At 37.5% G+C, this 18,670-nt stretch overlaps 1 protein-coding gene and 1 non-coding gene across 2 annotated transcripts in view; one reads left to right on the top strand and one right to left on the bottom strand.

The window, feature by feature from the left end:
* Positions 1-15,581, bottom strand: part of Snx27 (sorting nexin 27) — a 79,281-nt gene extending 63,700 nt beyond the window's left edge. The window contains exon 1 of the mRNA XM_047565912.1: positions 15,098-15,581. Within this exon, the coding sequence (XP_047421868.1) occupies positions 15,098-15,408 (311 nt within the window). The 5' untranslated portion in view covers positions 15,409-15,581. The remainder of the gene's footprint in view (positions 1-15,097) is intronic.
* On the top strand, positions 6,401-6,474 carry Trnaa-ggc (transfer RNA alanine (anticodon GGC)). Its single transcript has one exon. It is a non-coding gene; the product is annotated as a tRNA-Ala (tRNA).
* Positions 15,582-18,670: the final 3,089 nt, after the last annotated feature.

Below are 18,670 nucleotides of genomic sequence, written 5' to 3' on the forward strand. Positions count from 1 at the left end.
AACTCAAACTCTAGGACTAGAGAGGGTAGAGCACTTGCCATGGGCAAGGTCCAGGTTCAATCCCCAGCACCGTCAAAAAGACAAAAACAAAAACACTCGAATTCTACACTTAATCTATAGGAATTTAACTATATGTAAATTAAATCTCAATAAATTGATTTAAAAACAGAAGTTAAGTCAAGCATAGTGGTGCATGCTTATTATCCCAGCTACACAGGAGGCTAGGCAGGAGGATAACCAAGCCAGTTTGAGCAACTTAATGAGACCCTATCTCAAACACAATTTTTTTTTTTAAAAGGGGAGCTGGGAATGTAGCTAAGTGGTGGAGCATTCCTGGGTTCAATCCTCAATACCAGTAAATAAATAAATGCAGAAGTTACATAAATATCTCATCTCTAAATGTGAAATAACAGTCTATCATCTGGGTGAAACATACCTCTATTCTACTTTTACTCGAAATCTTTCCCTGTTATAAACAATGTTGTCATGAAGATCCTAGTAGATGAATCCGTAAATATCAGCAGCACAAACTGTTTAAAGAATAAGTTACATGCTGTTTCCTTCACCTACCATACCTTTGTGGAAAACTAAGCTAAACTTTGGATATTTCCAAGTCTTAGAAGTTTATTTCATGAAAAGTAATGAAGAAAACATTGAGCCAGAGATAGTTCTCCCCCAGTAGACAGGTGATAGTGTGTTGGCACCATGAACCATACTTCTCAAACATTCTTCCGTCACACCAACAGTGATCTCCCAGCAAATTATGAGACACATAAGGAACATGATGTGCTTACGCTACATGGCTCTACTCCCATGATGACCTCTGCAACCAATATCCCCAGCAAGACCTCCATGCCTGCCCAGAGTCTGCTCCCTATTCAACAAGCTCTTCATGAACTGGTGCTGCCTGGGCTTCATAGCACTCACCAACTCCAATGAAGTCCAGGGACAAGGAAGATGGAATCCAGACTGAGCTTCCACCACTAAGAGCCTGAACCTCTGCACCTCATTCATCAGTGTCATTCTGACCACTGATTTTTACTACCAGCTCATGATAATCTTGCAAGCAATTTCAGATGATAAAGAATTTTGAGGGTTAGTACTAATGACCATGTTCATCACCCTTCACTGCTGGCCCTGCCCCTTGACCCTACAATGCCTTTATGCAATAGTTTATACTCACATCTGTTCACAACAGGATTCAATCAGTGCTCAAGTTCATGGGTGAAAAAAATAGGACACATATTTCAACCTTACTAAAGAATCTCAGTAACAGGATATTATAAAGTTGAACCAGAGAGCAGAAGTATCTCTCAAGTTTATCAAAGTCATAATTTGATACGAGTAAAATTCACCAAATATTGCAATATCATATTTCATTATAAATGTAATTCAGATTTCATTTCTTAGGTGATCTAGGGTTCTCTTGTTAAATGTTAAGCTTTCAAGACTGTAAAACATTTTCTTCTGACAGAGTACTTGAAAAAGAATTCAGTCAAGTACCTAACATTATGAAAACCTTTAAGTACATCAAGCATATGGACTACATATCTCTTTAAAAATTCCCCAGAAAAATTCTTAAGTTAAATGCAAAAACCAAGAGACTATGACTTGTTTTTTTGCCCATTTAAAATAAAAATATTGTCCATTGTGATTATAAGCATATAAAATATTTCTGCCCAAAAAAAGGTATAATAAGCAAAATACAACAACAGTTGAGTTAGGGTAATTGGAAATATGGGTAATTTAAAATCTTAACATAGCTGTTATATCATCTTCTCAATTATACAGCGCCCTCCCTACTTTTTCCATATACAACCTCTTGGAAACTGGGTGAAGATCTCCCAAATCGGAGAAAACGGCCCCCCATACACTGGAAGAGAGACATTTCCTTTGACTTCACATTGGTTCACTTAACGCTTATTGAGAACACATATACTAGAAACTAGATTGTTAAAAACAAAAAAACAACTCAACTGAAATGTAAAGATCTGTCCTTTTTCATTTCTGCAGGTAAATCATCTAACTGACTTAGGCTGGCTCCTTTTCATCTAACTTTGCTTCTTGCATTCTTAGGCAAACAAGTCAGAGAATACTTTTATTTACTGTCTTAGCAATCACATGCACTATGCCCTTAAACTCTTGAGATCGGGACATGGATAAGCACTTAGCCAAAGAAGGTGAAATTTGAACAGGTCTGAAAAAAATTACCATTCTGGACCATTAAATGTCAAGAAGTTTTTGGAATACTTTTCAGAAATACTGATTGTGCACCTTACATCTGAGAACATCTAATTTATTGATGGGAGGGAGAAGTACAACTAAAGGAAAGAGAGGACCAAATGTTTCTACAATGTTTGAGTTTCTTCTAATAAACAGCAAAATCTGGTCAACAATTTTAAAAGTGTAAAATTATCTCAATTACTTTTAACATCAATTCCTATTATCTGGAATATAAAATGATGACTGTGAACAGGTAAAAATCCTTGTGGGAAGCAATTTCACTGGTAAAATGCATCTAAAGTCATAAAAATATTCATATTATTTCAACTCATGATTGCATTACTGAGAATTTGTCCTAAGGAAATCACCAAAATATAAGTTCAATAAAGGCAAGAACTTTACAGTGAAATGTAGAACACTCTTAGTATATGAGAAAGAATAAATGAAACAATCTTAAAACAAAAGTTCAACAGAAACTCATTCATTATTATTTAGACTGTTTCTAAGTTTCTATACTTATAAAAAGTTAATAGGGGGATGAATGGTCATGATAGTACAATAATTTGATAAACTATAAAGCAATCATTTAAAATTATAAATATGAACAATAAAATAATCTATGTTTGTGCCAATGCTATGTTTAAAATGTACTGCAGAGTTGGGGGTGTGGCTCAGTGTTACAGCACTTGCCTAACATACACTAGGCCCAGGGTTCCATCCTCAACAATGAGATAGGGGGGAGTGTGTATTGTAAAAATGAAGATCTATAAAATTTCTAGAAGATAACACAGGAGAAAATCTACATGATTGTTAACAGTTTAGATATTAGCTGTCCCCCAAAAGCTCATGTGTGAGACAATGCAAGAAATTTTAGAGGTGAGATGATTGGGTTTTGAGAATTCTAACCTAATCAGTGCATTAATACCCTGATAGGGATTAACTGGGTGGTAACTGCAGACAGGTAGGGTTTGGCTGGAGAAAGTGGGTCATTGGAGGTGTGCTTTTTGTCCATAGTGAGGGGAGGCTCTCTCTCTGTCTAGTCCTAGTGCCATATTCCCAGCAGCTTTTCTCCCTCACACTGTCCTGCCATAATGCTTTGCCTTACCTTAGGCCCAGAGCAACAGAGTTGGCCATCTACGGACTGAGACCTCTGAAACCATGAGCCCCAAAATAAACTTTACCTCCTCTAACTGTTTTTGTCAGGTCTTTCAATCACAGCAGTGAAAAAGTTGACTAAAACAGTGTTTTGGGGTTTACCATGAGATTTTAGATACCACACCAAAAGCATAGTCCATGAAAGTAAAACTGCTAATTTGAACTTTACTAAAATTAAAAACTTCAGCTCTGTAAAATATTAAGAAAACCCAAAAACAAGCCACAGAGTAGAAAAATTTGTAAAACATATCTGATAAAGATGATAAAGGACTTGTATCCAAAGCATACAACGAACTCTTAAAACTCAAACAATAAGAAAGCAAACAACCCAATTTAAAAATGGGCAAAATATCTGGAAAGACACCTTAGCAGATACACAGATGGCAAATAAGCACGTGAAAAGATGTTCAACACCATTCATCAACATGAAATTCCAATCAAAACAACCAGATACCATCATACTATTAAAATGGCTTAAAAAAAATTTTTTTTGATCATACCAAATACCAGATGCTGGTGAAGATGTGGAGCAACAGCAACCCTCAATCATTGTTGTGGGAATATAAAATAATAGTCACTTCAGAAAAGAGTTTGACAGATTCTTAGCCATATGATCCACCAGTAACATTTACTCCTAGGTATTTACCTAACTGAACTGAAAGTTTACATACAAACACCTGCACACAAATGTTTAGAACAGTTTTATTTATAACTGCTCAAAAACCTAGAACCAAGATGCCCTTCATTAGGTGACATTAGATGACAAATTGTGGAACATCCATACAATTAAGTATTACTCAGCTTAAAAAAAAAAAAAAAAACTAGTGACAAAAAGTCACAGAGATGGGCATAGTGGCACACAGCTATAATCCCAGCAACCCAAGAGACTGAAGCAGGAGGACCACAAATTCAAGGCCTGCCTGGGCAATTTAGTGAGACCTTGTCTCAAAATAAAATTTAAAAAGGGGCTGAGGATGTAGCTCCTGGTTTTAATTTCCAGTATGACACAAATAAACAAACAAATGTGAAGAAACTTGAAGTGCATTTTTTTTGGAAATCAGTCTAAAAAGGCTATATATTGAATGATTTCAATTATCCACATTGCAGAAAAAGCAAAGATCACATCAGGGGTGTGAAGGAATAGAAGGAACTAACAGGTGAAGTACAAGGGATTTTTCGGATAGTGAAACTATTCCGTATGATACTGTAATGGTGCATACATGATACAATGCATTTGTCAAAACATACAGAACTGAACAGCAGAGTGAACCTTAATTTCTTCCACATATATATGTATATAAATTTATATAAATATATATTTATATATATTTTATATTATATTTAAATATAGTTTTTAAATAGGGAGGTTAGAAGCATCTCAGACTGTGACAAGAGAATCTAATTGTATCTTAAATGTATTTTAAACATCCTCACCAAATGGGGCAAAATAAAAGGTATGGACCTAAGAAACAGGAAATAGAGTCCATAAGACTAAAGTGAAAAGAAATTGCACAAAAGCACTACAGTCAATGAAGTTGTTTTCCAGAAGGTTACAGGTAAACAATTCTGACATTGCTATACATATATACTAGAATTGAACAATTAAAAAAATAGATGGGGCTAGGATGTAGCTCAGAGGTAAAGCACTTGTCTGGCATATGTGAGGCCCTGGGTTCAATCCCTAACATGGCAAAAAAAAAAAAAAAAAAGGAAGAAAATGGATGGCAGATGGGGAAAGTCAAGTTTCTCAGTGTTGGAGGAGAGAAAACCTAGAATGATTCATGTGGAACTGGTGTGGACATAAGAGTATCAGCAAGAACTCCTGTTTAACTTATAAATATAGATGGTTCCATCATCATCATCATCAAATTAATAAGAAAATAATAAGAATTACTTATAGATATGCATACAGGCAGTCCCCAAAATATAATGGCTCCACTTATGAATTTTTTACTTCATGATGCAGAAAAAATGATAACACATTCAGTACAAACTGTACAACAGATTCTATATTTTGATCTTTTCCTGGGCTAACAATACACTCTCTTGTGATGTTAGACAGTAGCAATGAATTCCAAGTAAGCCACAGGATCATGAGGGTATATAAACAAAATTCTACAGAGTACGATATAACTATAATATTCAGTAGGTTAGGTGTATTAAATGTATTTTAAACTTATGATATTTTCAATTTATCATGGGTTTATTGGAACATACCTAACTCCTAGAGGCCAAGGAGCATCTCTATACATAGGGGTTAATATAAATACACATTTCTTTGCTCTGTCTGCAGAGAGGGCTTAAAAGAAACCACACCCTAGTAGCAACAAGCACACCTATTGTTCAGATCCTGGTTTCTAATATCATCCTTCAAGAAAAGAAACAAGGGCCTCTTGGAAAAATTCTAGGACTGGGACAGGAAATATAAAAGATAAGCCTGGAGCATTTTTTAGTGCTGTAAAGTAAGGAACTATTAAAACACACACACACTGAGGGGATGTGGCAAAATAGCACAAAAATCAAGCTGTAGCCAGGTACTGTGGGGCACACCTCTAATACCAGCTATTGGGGAGGCTAAAACAGGAGAATTGCAAGTCTGAGGCCAGACCAGCAACTTAGTAGAGCTCTATCTCAAAAATAAACAGGTCTGGGGATATAGCTAAGTGGCAGAGCACTTGCCTACTATGCTGAAGGCCCAGAGGTCAATTCCTAGTGTGTATGGGACAAGCCGTTATTTTATGAAAATTATGAGAATAAGTTATTGTAATTACATTGTTTCACCTCATGAAAACTAAATGCACCACACTTGGTATTTTAAAAAAATACAAGACTTCCTTTTACTCACCTGTGAGAAGCTAAAGAATTACCAGTAACGTCTTAAAAAAAGTTCTAATACTAACTTCAAAAATATATAACACTTATTTTGTTTTGAAAAGACATTTTGTTTTTTAATTTTCATTTTTAAAAACTTGATCAGCATATAGCAACTCTATGAGTCTATTAAAAAAGATAAAGAACGGGCTGGGGATATAGCTCAGTTGGTAGAGTGCTTGCCTGGCAAGCACAAGGCCCTGGGTTCAATCCCCAGTACCAAAAAAAAACTTTAAAAAAGAGAAGGAGATTAGATATAACCATAGGTTACTTCTTCACATGTAGGAAAATGTTAGAAATGGGAAAGCTGCCAACAGCCATTATGGTTTCCTAACCTAACTCATTTCCCTCCTATGTACATCATTTCTGAACACCTCTCAGTTATTCTCTAGCAAAACAAATACAAGTCCTAAATCATTTCCTAACACCAACTCAGAGTTTGAGATCTGCTACATTTTGAATCATTGCCTATACATGGTCAATTTAAGTGCAATCTCCAAATGTTTTTGATATGGAGACTGATCACAGTAAAAATTAAAAGAATAAAACCTACTAGCTTAATCAACAACCTTGATTTGCAAGTCAGGTAAATTACCAAAAGAGGAATCAAGTTTTTGAAATTCGATTTCATTACAATTTCTGAAATACTATATATTGTAATTAAAAGCATGGTTTCTCATGTGATGTGATAAATTTGTTATGGGGCCACCAACCACCCATTTCCTAAATGATCATTTCAACCCAAGAGGCATTGTACATGGATGTGAATAGTAAAGCTATCACTACTACTACAAAAAAGAAAAAAATTAAAAAGCTCAAACTTGATCTATGAAAGATAACCTTTAAAAATTAATAATAGATTACTTTTAAAGTGATAAACCTTTAGCACTCAAATAGCATCTTTTAATACAAATTAAATTTGGACAATTTATTTTGGAAGTTTAAAATCACAGGCTACAGTTTCTCTAAGTCTGTAATCTAGAAAAAGAAGAAAAGTACAGTAGTAGGGCCTTTCTCAAGTCAGTAATTTAAAAGATAGATGGATAGACAGGGAAATCTAGAATAATCTGTCAGCACATAACTCACAAAAGAAACTTTAGTGTCACATTTCCTTGGATTCAAAATACAAAGGAGAAAGAACAAAACTTGCTATTTTCAAGTGAAGATACACGCAGGTTACTTACCTTAGAAAAGCATATCCAAAATTTTTTAACCCTATCAGACTCAAAATGACTATAATATTGGGTAAAAACTAAGCAATCTCCATAGTATATTCAGTTGACAAACTTTACAAGTGACAGATTTTCTAAATGCTTAAACTGATCAACAAAAGAAGTAGAAAAAGTTTCCAAAATTTCTAAGAGGTCATCGCATTTTCCAAGATATCCAAATACTTAATCCACCTCCCAATTTTTTAAACACACTAAATATAACTAAAACTGAATAGACATAGAATATAAAAGCACTGCAGTATGGGGAGGGGATGGTTCCTAGTTATTTTCATTGAATAGTTCTGTAAGAATAATCAGTCTCTTGAAAGCAGCTGGAGAGTATCCACATAAGCAGCTGACTCTCTGCAGATGTCTCTGTACTTTTCCAAAGGGAAGTAAGCAAATTACTTGTGTATCAAGTCCATAGAATACACAGATCTGTCATTCTTGCTCTGAGGTCTGATTCAAGAATCTAAAAAAATTTCAGATAGGGCTGGGAGCGAACCTCAGTGGTAGAATGAGTGCCCAGCTACATGCAAAGCCCTGGGGTCAATCCCCAACACCAAAAAAGTTTCAGATAGCTTAAGCAAAAATGGATAATTTTTTAAAAGATACATATAAGGGCACTTGAAAAGAGCTCCTTACTTAACAACTCAAATACCTAGCCAATAGGTACATTTCCTCAACTAATATAAGATCCTTATTTAGCTGGCAAGGGACAACAAGTAATGAACAAGAGACTAAATAAAAGATTTAAATTAAAGGAGGCATCATCAAATCAGAGGAACAGATCTGGAAAAAAATAATGCAGAGAACAAGTGGGCCTGTAGCCTATAAGAATGAAAATATTGCCAGGCATGGTGAGGCACATCTATAATCCCAGGGAGTTGAAGGCTGAAGCAAGAGGATCACAAGTTAGAGGCCAGCCTCAACAACTCAGCAAAAACCTCACCTCAGTGAGACCTTATTTCAAATTTTAAAAGGACCGGGGATAGAGTTCAGTGGTACAATCAGTGGTTCAATTTCCAGTATCAGGTACCAAAAGGAAGAAAAGAAAATATTATCAACTGTAAACTGAACACTAATCATTGTTATTTAAAACATAAGACAGAGAAAGATATTTCAGAAATTGGATTGGATTGTAAAACGTGTTCACCAGTTAAAAGCAACCAGCTTCTCATCAGCTGTTTCTTACGCTGGATGTTAGAGCTTAGTTGTTCTCAGTTCCCTTCTTTATATAGCATAAGATAGTTCAAGAGATTGGGTCTCTGAAATTCTTCTAATTCTAAGTGTCTTTCCTCTTAGGCCTTGCAAAAGCTATTCAACCTCTTCTGGTAAATAATAATAAATAAATTCACAGGAAGTCCTGGTTATTAATGCACATACAACTATATTTTAAGCTCATAAATAGAAATACAAACTTTTTAGCATTGCATTCAAAACCCTTTTGGATCTCATTTCAACCTTCCTTTCCAGTTTCTATCACAACTGTCTACAAACAGCAACTTTAGGCCCCTCAATAGCCTAGGAACTTTTCACATCTTCCTCTCTTTGGTCACACAATTTCCTCAGCCTGTGAAATCCTTCCGCTTTCTCTGCTACTGAAATTCTACTTGTTCTTAAATTACAGTTTAAAAGCCTTCTATGACCTATCTCCCCATAGTCCTTTAAATTCCCACTGTGTATTTCATTCACCTCCATTACTTCATTTTGATTTACATTTAAAATATTTGTTATTTGTACCTTCCCCACTGCAGTGTAAGCTTCTCAAAGGCAGGGATGCAGAGACACTGTGACTCACAAGCCTAGTAATACTTTACACATAGTTTGTGCTTAACTGTGGAACCAGATTGAACATGAGCTAGTAGAGGACCAACACCAGGAAAAGTAATGCCTAAATTAATGTTTTTCAGACAATGAATCACAACCTAACAAGTTGTGAAATTATTGTAGTAGGCCACTATACACATTCAAAAAACAAAACAACCAAATATTGAACAGACTAAAAAGTACCAGAATATCTGATACCAGTAAATACAGTTTTGGTGAATCTTGTTTCAGTGGGTTATTTTTGCATATATATTGGGTTGTAATAGAAAAGATATTTCTTGCTGTGAGATGCAATTTTTGAAAAAATATTTTAAAACTGCATAAAGATTTTTTCCAAATATGGGCTAGAATTATACCACCCATAAATAGTCTCTTACTGAATTGCCTGAGTGAAGCACAAAAAGCATCTATATAGCTGACAGCTGAGGAACAGAACAAACCTAACTGGCTCTAACCTAAACCACCACAATATCCTTTGTCAGTAATGCCATCATCTAATGAATGAACTCAGCACAGTTCATGCTCAAAAGTACTTCGCTGTCATCATAAAGTGTTTCCTTGTCAATTAAGTCTCTTTGCTTATCTACAAGATCGTAAGAATTATTCCCAATGAGACTTATCTTTAAAAACAATTATCCTTGAGAGCATAGTAACAAGCTCTCAACTGAAACAAACCAATCAGTGGTGGCTAGAAAGACAACTGTTCACAACAATTTATAAGACCCTGACAAATCTTTATGCTAGTAAAGAAAAATCTCTTCCTGGTTACAGCAATCTGTGGATGTGATTTCTAAGAAAAGTGTAATACTGTTTTCAAATTCAGTATCATTTGTTTGCAATCTTAACTACACATGAAATTAGAAGTATTTTTGAAGTTAAAATTATGATTCTCATGCTCTCTTCATTGATAACCTGTGGAGTAGAGACAGCAATAAGGACAAAGATTGATTTGGCCCCCCATCTCTTATCCAATTTACAAAAGTAGATAAAGGGTAAATAAATATATAAGATGGTTACATTTCACTATGGTAGTACCAAAGTTCAACTGCTATCCAAGTTTACAGGAATGTAACTGAATTTTAACGATTATAAGTTAAGTAATTACAATCAAGAATAGTTAACTATTATCAGTCAACAATAGCTGAAAAATCAAAGAAATGGAAAATACACTACATTTAGAATGCAGAGACATGCCTTTAATTCTTGTTGCCACTCATTAGTGCAATACTCAGTTTTCCTCTCATATAAAGTGGGGTAATTTTACTCATATTCAGTCAGCAAGTATGTACTGAGGAATAACCTTCTATATGCCACCAGACATTTGGTTAAAGAGTCAACAAATAAATACAGTGTTTGATATAATACTTGCCCTCAAAGGAGTTTATAATTTCTCTCACAGGGCTGTTGTGAAATTCAAATGCAAAAACACTGCAAACAGTTAACACACTATACACATTGCAAAGTAGAATAACGATTATGATTGTTTGTTCTACCTCTTAACAATCTACCTTTATTGCAAGAGCTTAGCAAGATCCAATAAGTAAAATACATAAGATCAGATAAAATAGTTAGTACTTAACTGATTTGCCACTTAGACTGGAATTCCAAAGCCTAAAAAAAAATCACTATTTGTTAGCATATTCTTCCCTCATGACTCTCAATATGACCATAACGATAAAATGAATTGAGAATGCAAGTACTGTAACCTATAGTGTTGCTCTGGGCATGTGGCTCTGTATGCGGCTGCATTCTCTACATTTAGCAAAGGAATAAAAAATAGATATTTCTAGGTCTCATGCAAGCTATTTAATCTCAATCCTTACAAGGTAAGCCTGAGAATCTATGCTTTTGACATGAGCACCCAAGTGATTTCTATGTGCATAAAAACTTGAGAACCACTGCCATAAAAATTTCCTCTGATCAATAAAGCATTTCAAACACTATTACCAAAATCAACCTGGAAAATTTGAGGCAAACAGAATTCAGTTACAATTAAGAAGGCAGCTCTTGAGAAGGTACTAAGCAGTCAATGTTACATGACTCACACAACTTATAAAAATTCCTTTTGTGGCACCGTCTTTTCTTTTTATTCAATGCTGTTCAAACTTTCACACAAAATAAAATTTAAAAATTGACTCTCAATAAGCAAATTTATATAGGTAGCCTAATTTACCTTATGGTTTTAACTTTAACAAGGGAAAGCTGATGGGTATATTATCTGGTAGCTATTAAGTGGGAAAACGTTTATTCTTTGACTACCATATCATGATTTTGAATGCCTGCAAGCCAACCATGGGGGTCCATGATTAAAGATCACACTACCCAAATACCAAAGAGACAAAAGAAACGGCCAAAAGACAAACCTACTCCCTTAAAAATCTAGGCAGTCCCAAATTCAAACCCACAGCACACAAAAACCTTCATAAAGGCAACTCTCAAGAAATGAATCAAGAGCCCTTGGAATTACATGAACCTGAAATCAGTTACTTCACATACTATATAATTAGCACAAAGACATATTTATTTGGGGTTCATTTGTTGAAAGCATCCTTCACACATTAGCCTCCAGGTACATACACATCAGTGTATGTTACACTGGGAAAAATTACAAGGTGGAGACTAATGTTGCTAGTCAAGAAAACTTTCCATCTGTAGTAAAATTGAGAGCCCAGAGGGCTTCTTCATATTGCACTACCAAGCCTGGCAACATGACTCTCTAGAATCAGTTATAGTCTAGTACATTTTGAAAGGAAAAAGGACTGAACCGTACTAACTCCAATATAGTTTAATAATTGTTCCAAGATTCAGTGAAGAGAGAACCTTGCTAAGCAGATTCTAAAAGAATCACAAAGAGACTAAACCTCTTACTTGTGTACAAGCTTATATCCCCTTAAATCTCAGTTACTGTTCTTTCATGCCTCTATGAGTGTAATATATGAAAACTGAAATAAAATCAATTTGTACACACAGGGAAAAGGTTTAAAATAGGGAAGTCTTAAACAGCAATTATCAAGGTCCAGAAGTCCACCTGACACCCAATGATATGTCTATACAATGATAATCTACCTATCCCTAACTCAGACCCCACTTGGCACTTCATCAACATGGAAAATGTTCCTGGGACAACAGAGAGGCTGACTTAAAGAACCTGGATAAGTTCTAAAGAGTGTTGTCTAAAGAATGTTTATGGAAAATCAGCCTCAATCAAATCTGATCAAAAAAAGCAGCAGGTACAGGAAGAACAGTGTCTATTTGGTAGTTTATTTCCTCCTCTCATATGAAAACCTAACGAAAAAGGAAGGAAGGAACGAACAAACAAGAAAATATATAAAAGATGGGGTTTCAGAGAATTTACCCTTTAGTTGGTTTTGTGTTCCAACTATCACTACCTTCCACTAGAGTATCAGAGAAGTTTCAAATAATTTGGATATCAAAACACAGTTGGAAGGGTGAGAAATCAAACCCAGGAAGATTTCTGATCATCACAACCTTTTAGAGAAGGTTGTCCTTTTCCCCTGCCTTTTAAAGGAGACAAAGTTCTCCACCCACTAGTAGGGATGTGCTAAAAAGCAATGTCTTTTCTCTAGAAGGAAAAGACTTCCTAGGTTCCTAGTCTGGAACCTGGACCTGAGGCAAGTTCATCTACCTGTCCTATGGCATCATCTGGAGTCTCCTTTAGTACCTAGTTTATATCTGGGTTTTACTGCAGAAAATATAATAAAGGCAAGAAGTCACCAACTATGTTTGTTGGTTGTGTGTTGGTGTGTGTGTGTGTGTGTGTGCGCATATGGGAAATCACCTTAGCTGTAGTTTCCTACAGAATTTTATTTAAGTTTGGTTCCTTTAGATCCTATAAAGAATAAATGATTTAAAATGTTATAGTAGATCTATAATTTTAAACACATTAAGTTTAAAAATAAACAGCTGGATCCAAAGTTATCTTCCAAAGGGAAAGGAAAATGACAATTCCAAGAGCTTCTATCAGAAGAAAACATTAACCACAGATTTTCAGTTATCCAGAAAGACAACAACTAAGTGCTCAGATATGAGAAATCAAAGGTCATTATTATATTCTATATCTGAATGTCATGCCCCCCCCCAAAAGACTAAAAATATATTTCCAGACATTACTAGAAACTGTATGTAGGGCATTAATGAGAAAAGAAAGTTATCTATTTATAGAAAGAACAAGAAAGGCATAATATTTTCAAACACATGTTTGGGTGACCTACTCTTTCTCCAGGTGAAAGGGATGAGAAAAAAAAAAGAGTAGATACTCTAGAGTAAGATCATCAAGGATAAAGGCAGGGGAACGAGATGAATAAGAAAGGATGGACTCCTATATAAGACCAGACTCTTTCAAGATATCATCCTCTTTACAAACCTCGGGTAAACCTGCTGTTTTATAAAAGCAAACACAGTTGTGGAAATTATTATCAAAAATAAAATGTTTTTTTAAAAATAAGACTTACGTGGGCAAATCCCAGGAAGAAACAAGACAGTAAAAGTGAAAAAATAATATATAATATCAAAGCGGTAAGAAGAGAAATTCAGAATTGAAGATTCCTACAGAGAATGGAGACAATGAGAACATAAACTCCACAAGTCAACCAGTAACCACTATAAGAATTTTAACACCAAGTACAAAAATATGAATGTAACACCTAGGTAAGGACAGTGGAGAAAGTCTGCATAGAAACTGCAAGACAGACAGCTTTAAGGGATGCATGCGGTGGGGAACTAGGATGAATGATGGGGGAGGGACTGCAGCAGGGGAAGAGAGTGGGTTGAAAGGGCCTTAAAAAAAGAAGAAAAGGAAAGCAAACTATAGGAGAGAAAGAATAGGATAAAGTCAAGTGTGGGATCCCAAAAGCATAAAAGAGAAAATGGACTGGGCATGCACTAAAAACACGCAGAAGTCAAAGACCTAAACAAGGGTTGTAGTTTGCGGGAAGTGGCAGCTAGGACAGCTCTACCATAAACTGTACTCAAAAGAAGTGTGAGTATAGTATACAAGAGAAGATGAGACCAGAACAGGGATGCACTCAGATGTGGTCAGGATAAAATACCAGAACTACAGCAAAGAGAAACTACTGTCAACCCCCACTTCACTCCCACCAAAAAGAACGCAAGGGTCAGAAAAGAAGGTGTATTTGGGGGGTTATGAACACAAAAAGGAGGGGAAGAAAGGACAAGCGGTAAATGGGAAATACTGGAGGTGCTTAACCATAGGTCAGGGTAACTAGGGAAATAAAAAGAAGCGGAGTAAGAGATGATGTTTCCGGAAGAAAAGTGGGAGCAGACCGAGAGGTCCTGCTTACTTGGTCTAGAGGGCAGAAGTGGCAGTCCACAGGGACTGAGGGGAGTGGCGGAGAACAGGAAACTATGATGCTAATGACAAGAACTTGAGGAAGAGACGATACTGGCAGGGTCAGAAAAAAGGATGCCGTTAGTAAAGAGCAGAAGACATTCGTTATGAAGAAGGCGAAGGGGCAGTGAGGAGCAAAAAATGGCATGCCAAAGGGACAGAAAACAGTCAAAGGCATGGGGGCAGGGGTAAGAGCATTGGGGCAAGGACATAAACTGGAGACCACAGGAAGGAAGGTGGGAGTCGCAGAAACTGGGGGAGGTGGGGTCAACCCACAAGGAGGTACCGGGCGGCTGAGGCCTGAAGGGGGCGGGGGTCCAGAGAGCCCGTATAGGGGTTGGGGGAGGTGCGGCCTGAGGGTGACAGGAGTGGAGAGGAGATGCAGGGACAGGCGGAGGGGACTGGGAAGGGTGGGGCGGCATTCGGCCCGGATACTCACACCTCCAGGATGCGGTCCCCCTTGCGCACCCCGGCCCGGTCGGCCGCCCCCCCGGGCAGCACGGCGCTCACATGCTGCAGCGGCGCGTACAGCTCTCCGTTGATGCTCCGCAGTTGCCCGCCCTCGCTCACTTGGCCCCGCACGTTGAAGCCGTAGCCGGACTCGGACTTGACGATGCGCACGACCCGCGGGCCGCCGCCTCCTCCTCCGCCGTTCCCGGCGCAGTGGAGCCCGGACCCCCCGCCGCCGCCGCCACCTCCGTTCCGATGAGGGGCTGAGGGGTGAATCCCTTCCCCGTCCTCGTCCGCCATCTTGCGAGCAATCGAGCCGTACCCCCGCCCCCCTACGCCTCCACTCCCTCCCAGCGCGTGCTCGTCCTTCTCAGCAGCCGCGCGACCCCCGGCGCGCGCGCCCGTACCACCGGCCGCGGGACCGAGTCGGCCACGGCGCTGCTGGCCGGGTAAAGGGGAGCGGGGGTGTGGGGGGAGGAAAGCGGAAGGTTGGGCACCGCGCGGCCTCATGGGAAATGTAGTTTCTGAGCTGTGGGGGCGGAGAGAGGCTGAGCCCAGACCTGAGCTGAGGATATCTGGCGCATTTTCGGGAGCAAGGCCTGCTGGGAGCTGTGGTTTATCACCTAGGCTCTATTAGGCGTTTCACGTGTTGAGCATCTAATCTAACACCGAGCGTGACAAAATTTTCCTCTGCTGACGTGGGGCAAGATTTTGTTTTTGTTTCGTTTCCTTTCATTTCGTCGCTTCTAAAAACGTTAATATGTCCTAAGGATGTAGCCCAGATGTAGGGAGGTGGAGTACGTGCTTTGCTCGCCGGAGGGACTGGATTCAATTCTCAACACCGCGCGAGGGGGCTGCAGGAGGAGAAAAAATTTTTTAAAAGGAAGAGAGAAAGAAAACCCAATAATGTTAGTATTAGTTGATGTTTGTGATTCAACACAAACTTAACTTGTTTAGTAACTGTATGTTCATTTTATTCCATGGCCCAAACCACCTTGTGAGACAGCTGGTTCAAGAATTAGTTTCCCTGTTTCACATATTAGGAAACTGAAGTTTAAAGTGTCTAAAATCAAACAGATATTAAGTAACAGGAACTAAGGTCTAGTTGTTTTTGCGCAACTTTCCTTTCATGTATTGCAACTAACTATGTAAAAGCTATACCCCAACTATACAAAAAACATAGAGAGAGGAAACTACTGTCTCCGTAATTTAAGAACTAGATGTTAGAGTGGTCAAGTAATAATTACAATTGTGCGATAATTTTGAATTAACTTTATTTTAAATTCATTGTGTTTGCCCCAATAGCACAATAGAATTCTTTACAAATGGCAGAAATTGGTGTTTTTTTGTTTTTTGTTTTTTGGGGGTTTTTTGGCTGCCTACCACAACACAAACTTATAGATGTTGTGCAGAGTGCCTGGTGAAGGTCTGGAGTTGTAGCTGAGTACTAGAGCACTTGCCTAGCACATGTGAGGCACTGGGTTCGACCCTCAGCACCACATAAAAGCAAATAAAATAAAGATATTCTGTCCATCTGCAACTAAAAAAAAATATTTTAGAACAAAGTGCTTGGTGAAGACAAGTAAAAAGAACAAGAGAAAAAATAGTGAATAAGCTTATTTAAGCCATTACTACTCCAGTCTGACAATTGATTTTATCCTACTGATAAGGTAAATCGTTTACTGTTTCATAGATGTTGTGGAAGACACAAGATTCCTGGGTCAGAAACAAAAGACTATTACTCAAGACCCAAAAAGCAAGGAGCTTCAGCATGTTTGTGTCAGTTCCTTTTGCCCTTCTCACCCAGCAAAGTACCACATGCTTGAAACAAAGGGCCCAAATGAATGCTGTGCACTTAGTGTATTTACATCATAGCTAAGGAACACTGAACTTGAGGAAGCTGCCATTTTATACAAAGCAGTAAGCAAACCTGTTCTTTGATCTGGAGGGAGACATTACTTCATCCCTCAAGGTTGTTCATACAAATACATCCCATGACCCTAAGAAAAAAACCTCAGTAAAAAAGTCAGGACCTCGCATTCTTGGCATACCTAGGAAGACAAATAGAAGCATGAGGACTATATTACTACATGCCAAACACTATTCTAAGTACTTTACATCTACATCTCATTAAATCCTTACAGTCTTACAATGTTCCCTATTTTATAGGTGAATAAGATACACAGAGAAGTTGCACAGTTATAAACAGTAAATCCAGAAGAAGCAGAGACTTGTTGACTTATAAAAGCAACAAGCAACCTCCTGAAAGAATTTATGAACTATGTAAGTTTCCCAGGAATTACTTAAGGAAGGGCTAGTAAAAGAATTAAGAGATCTCACCAAGTGTGGGATGAGAACTCAAATTCCTTATAATTAAAACATAAAAATGAATATGTCCTAATTTTAAAACCACGCTAATGAAGAAGGAACTTGATTAGTTATATAATACAAAAATAATAAAGTCGGCATAAGAATTTTGCTCCAAAATAATAATGAAATTTAGTTTGAATGTGAATCATAGGAAGGGACATATCTCCTAAAGGTGTCAAAGAAAGAAAAAGAGAGCCTTTGTTAAAAGAGCTGGTTTTGCATTTGTAAAATATAGTGAATGCCTGCTGTGTTCTCTGCCACTAGCCACAATCCCTAATGGCTTAAGGATGCAAAGATAAATAAGATGATATCTACAAACTCCATGAAGGGCAATAGTACACGGTCAAACTTACAAACCACATATCCCTTGATTTGGCGGTTCCACTTCTAGGAGTTCATGCTAGTGTTACACTTGCACAGGTGTGAAATGACATTTTTTTGTGAAGTTAAGTCATTGCAGTACTGTTTGTATTCACAAAAGATTGGAAATTACCTAAACATATCCACAATGGAAAAATGAATCATTGTAAATAAAGAATAAGGAAGCTCTTTATGCAGAGATAGGGAATGATCTCATGGAGACTGTATACGGTTAAGTGAAAACAAGGTGCAGCACAGACTATAGCACATAATACTGTATAAAAGAGGAAGCATCTATACATTTATATCCTTAGAAATATCACAAGAAATTGATAACATTAATTACTGCTGGGGAGACTAGACAGCTAGAGTGAACAGTGGTAAAAAGGAGACTTTGCACTTTGTTTTGGTTTGGATCTTGAATGTCCCCCCAAAACTCATGTACTAAAGTCTTGATTTCCAATGCAGCAATGTTCAGAGGTAGGGCTTTTAGGAAGTGATTGGATCATTAAAACTTTAACCTCATCAATGAACTGATCCATTGATGAACTCATAGCTAAATGGACTATTGGAAGGTGTGGAAACTATAGGAGGTGGGGCCTAGTTGACAGGCAGGTGTCCCTGGGGTACTATATCTTGTCTACAGCCCTTTCTCTCTCCTTTCTGACTGCCTCTGCTTTCCAGCTGCCATGAGATTTGCTCTGTCCCTCCCTTTCTCCATGATTCTCTGCCTCATCCTAGGCTCAGAAACAATGGAGCCAGCTGACAGTGACTTGAAACCTCTATAACTGTGAGCCAAAATAAATCTTTCCTCCTTTAAATTGTTTTTTCT

Source organism: Sciurus carolinensis, chromosome 1 (assembly GCF_902686445.1).
Source record: "Sciurus carolinensis chromosome 1, mSciCar1.2, whole genome shotgun sequence".
Taxonomy (NCBI): domain Eukaryota; kingdom Metazoa; phylum Chordata; class Mammalia; order Rodentia; family Sciuridae; genus Sciurus; species Sciurus carolinensis.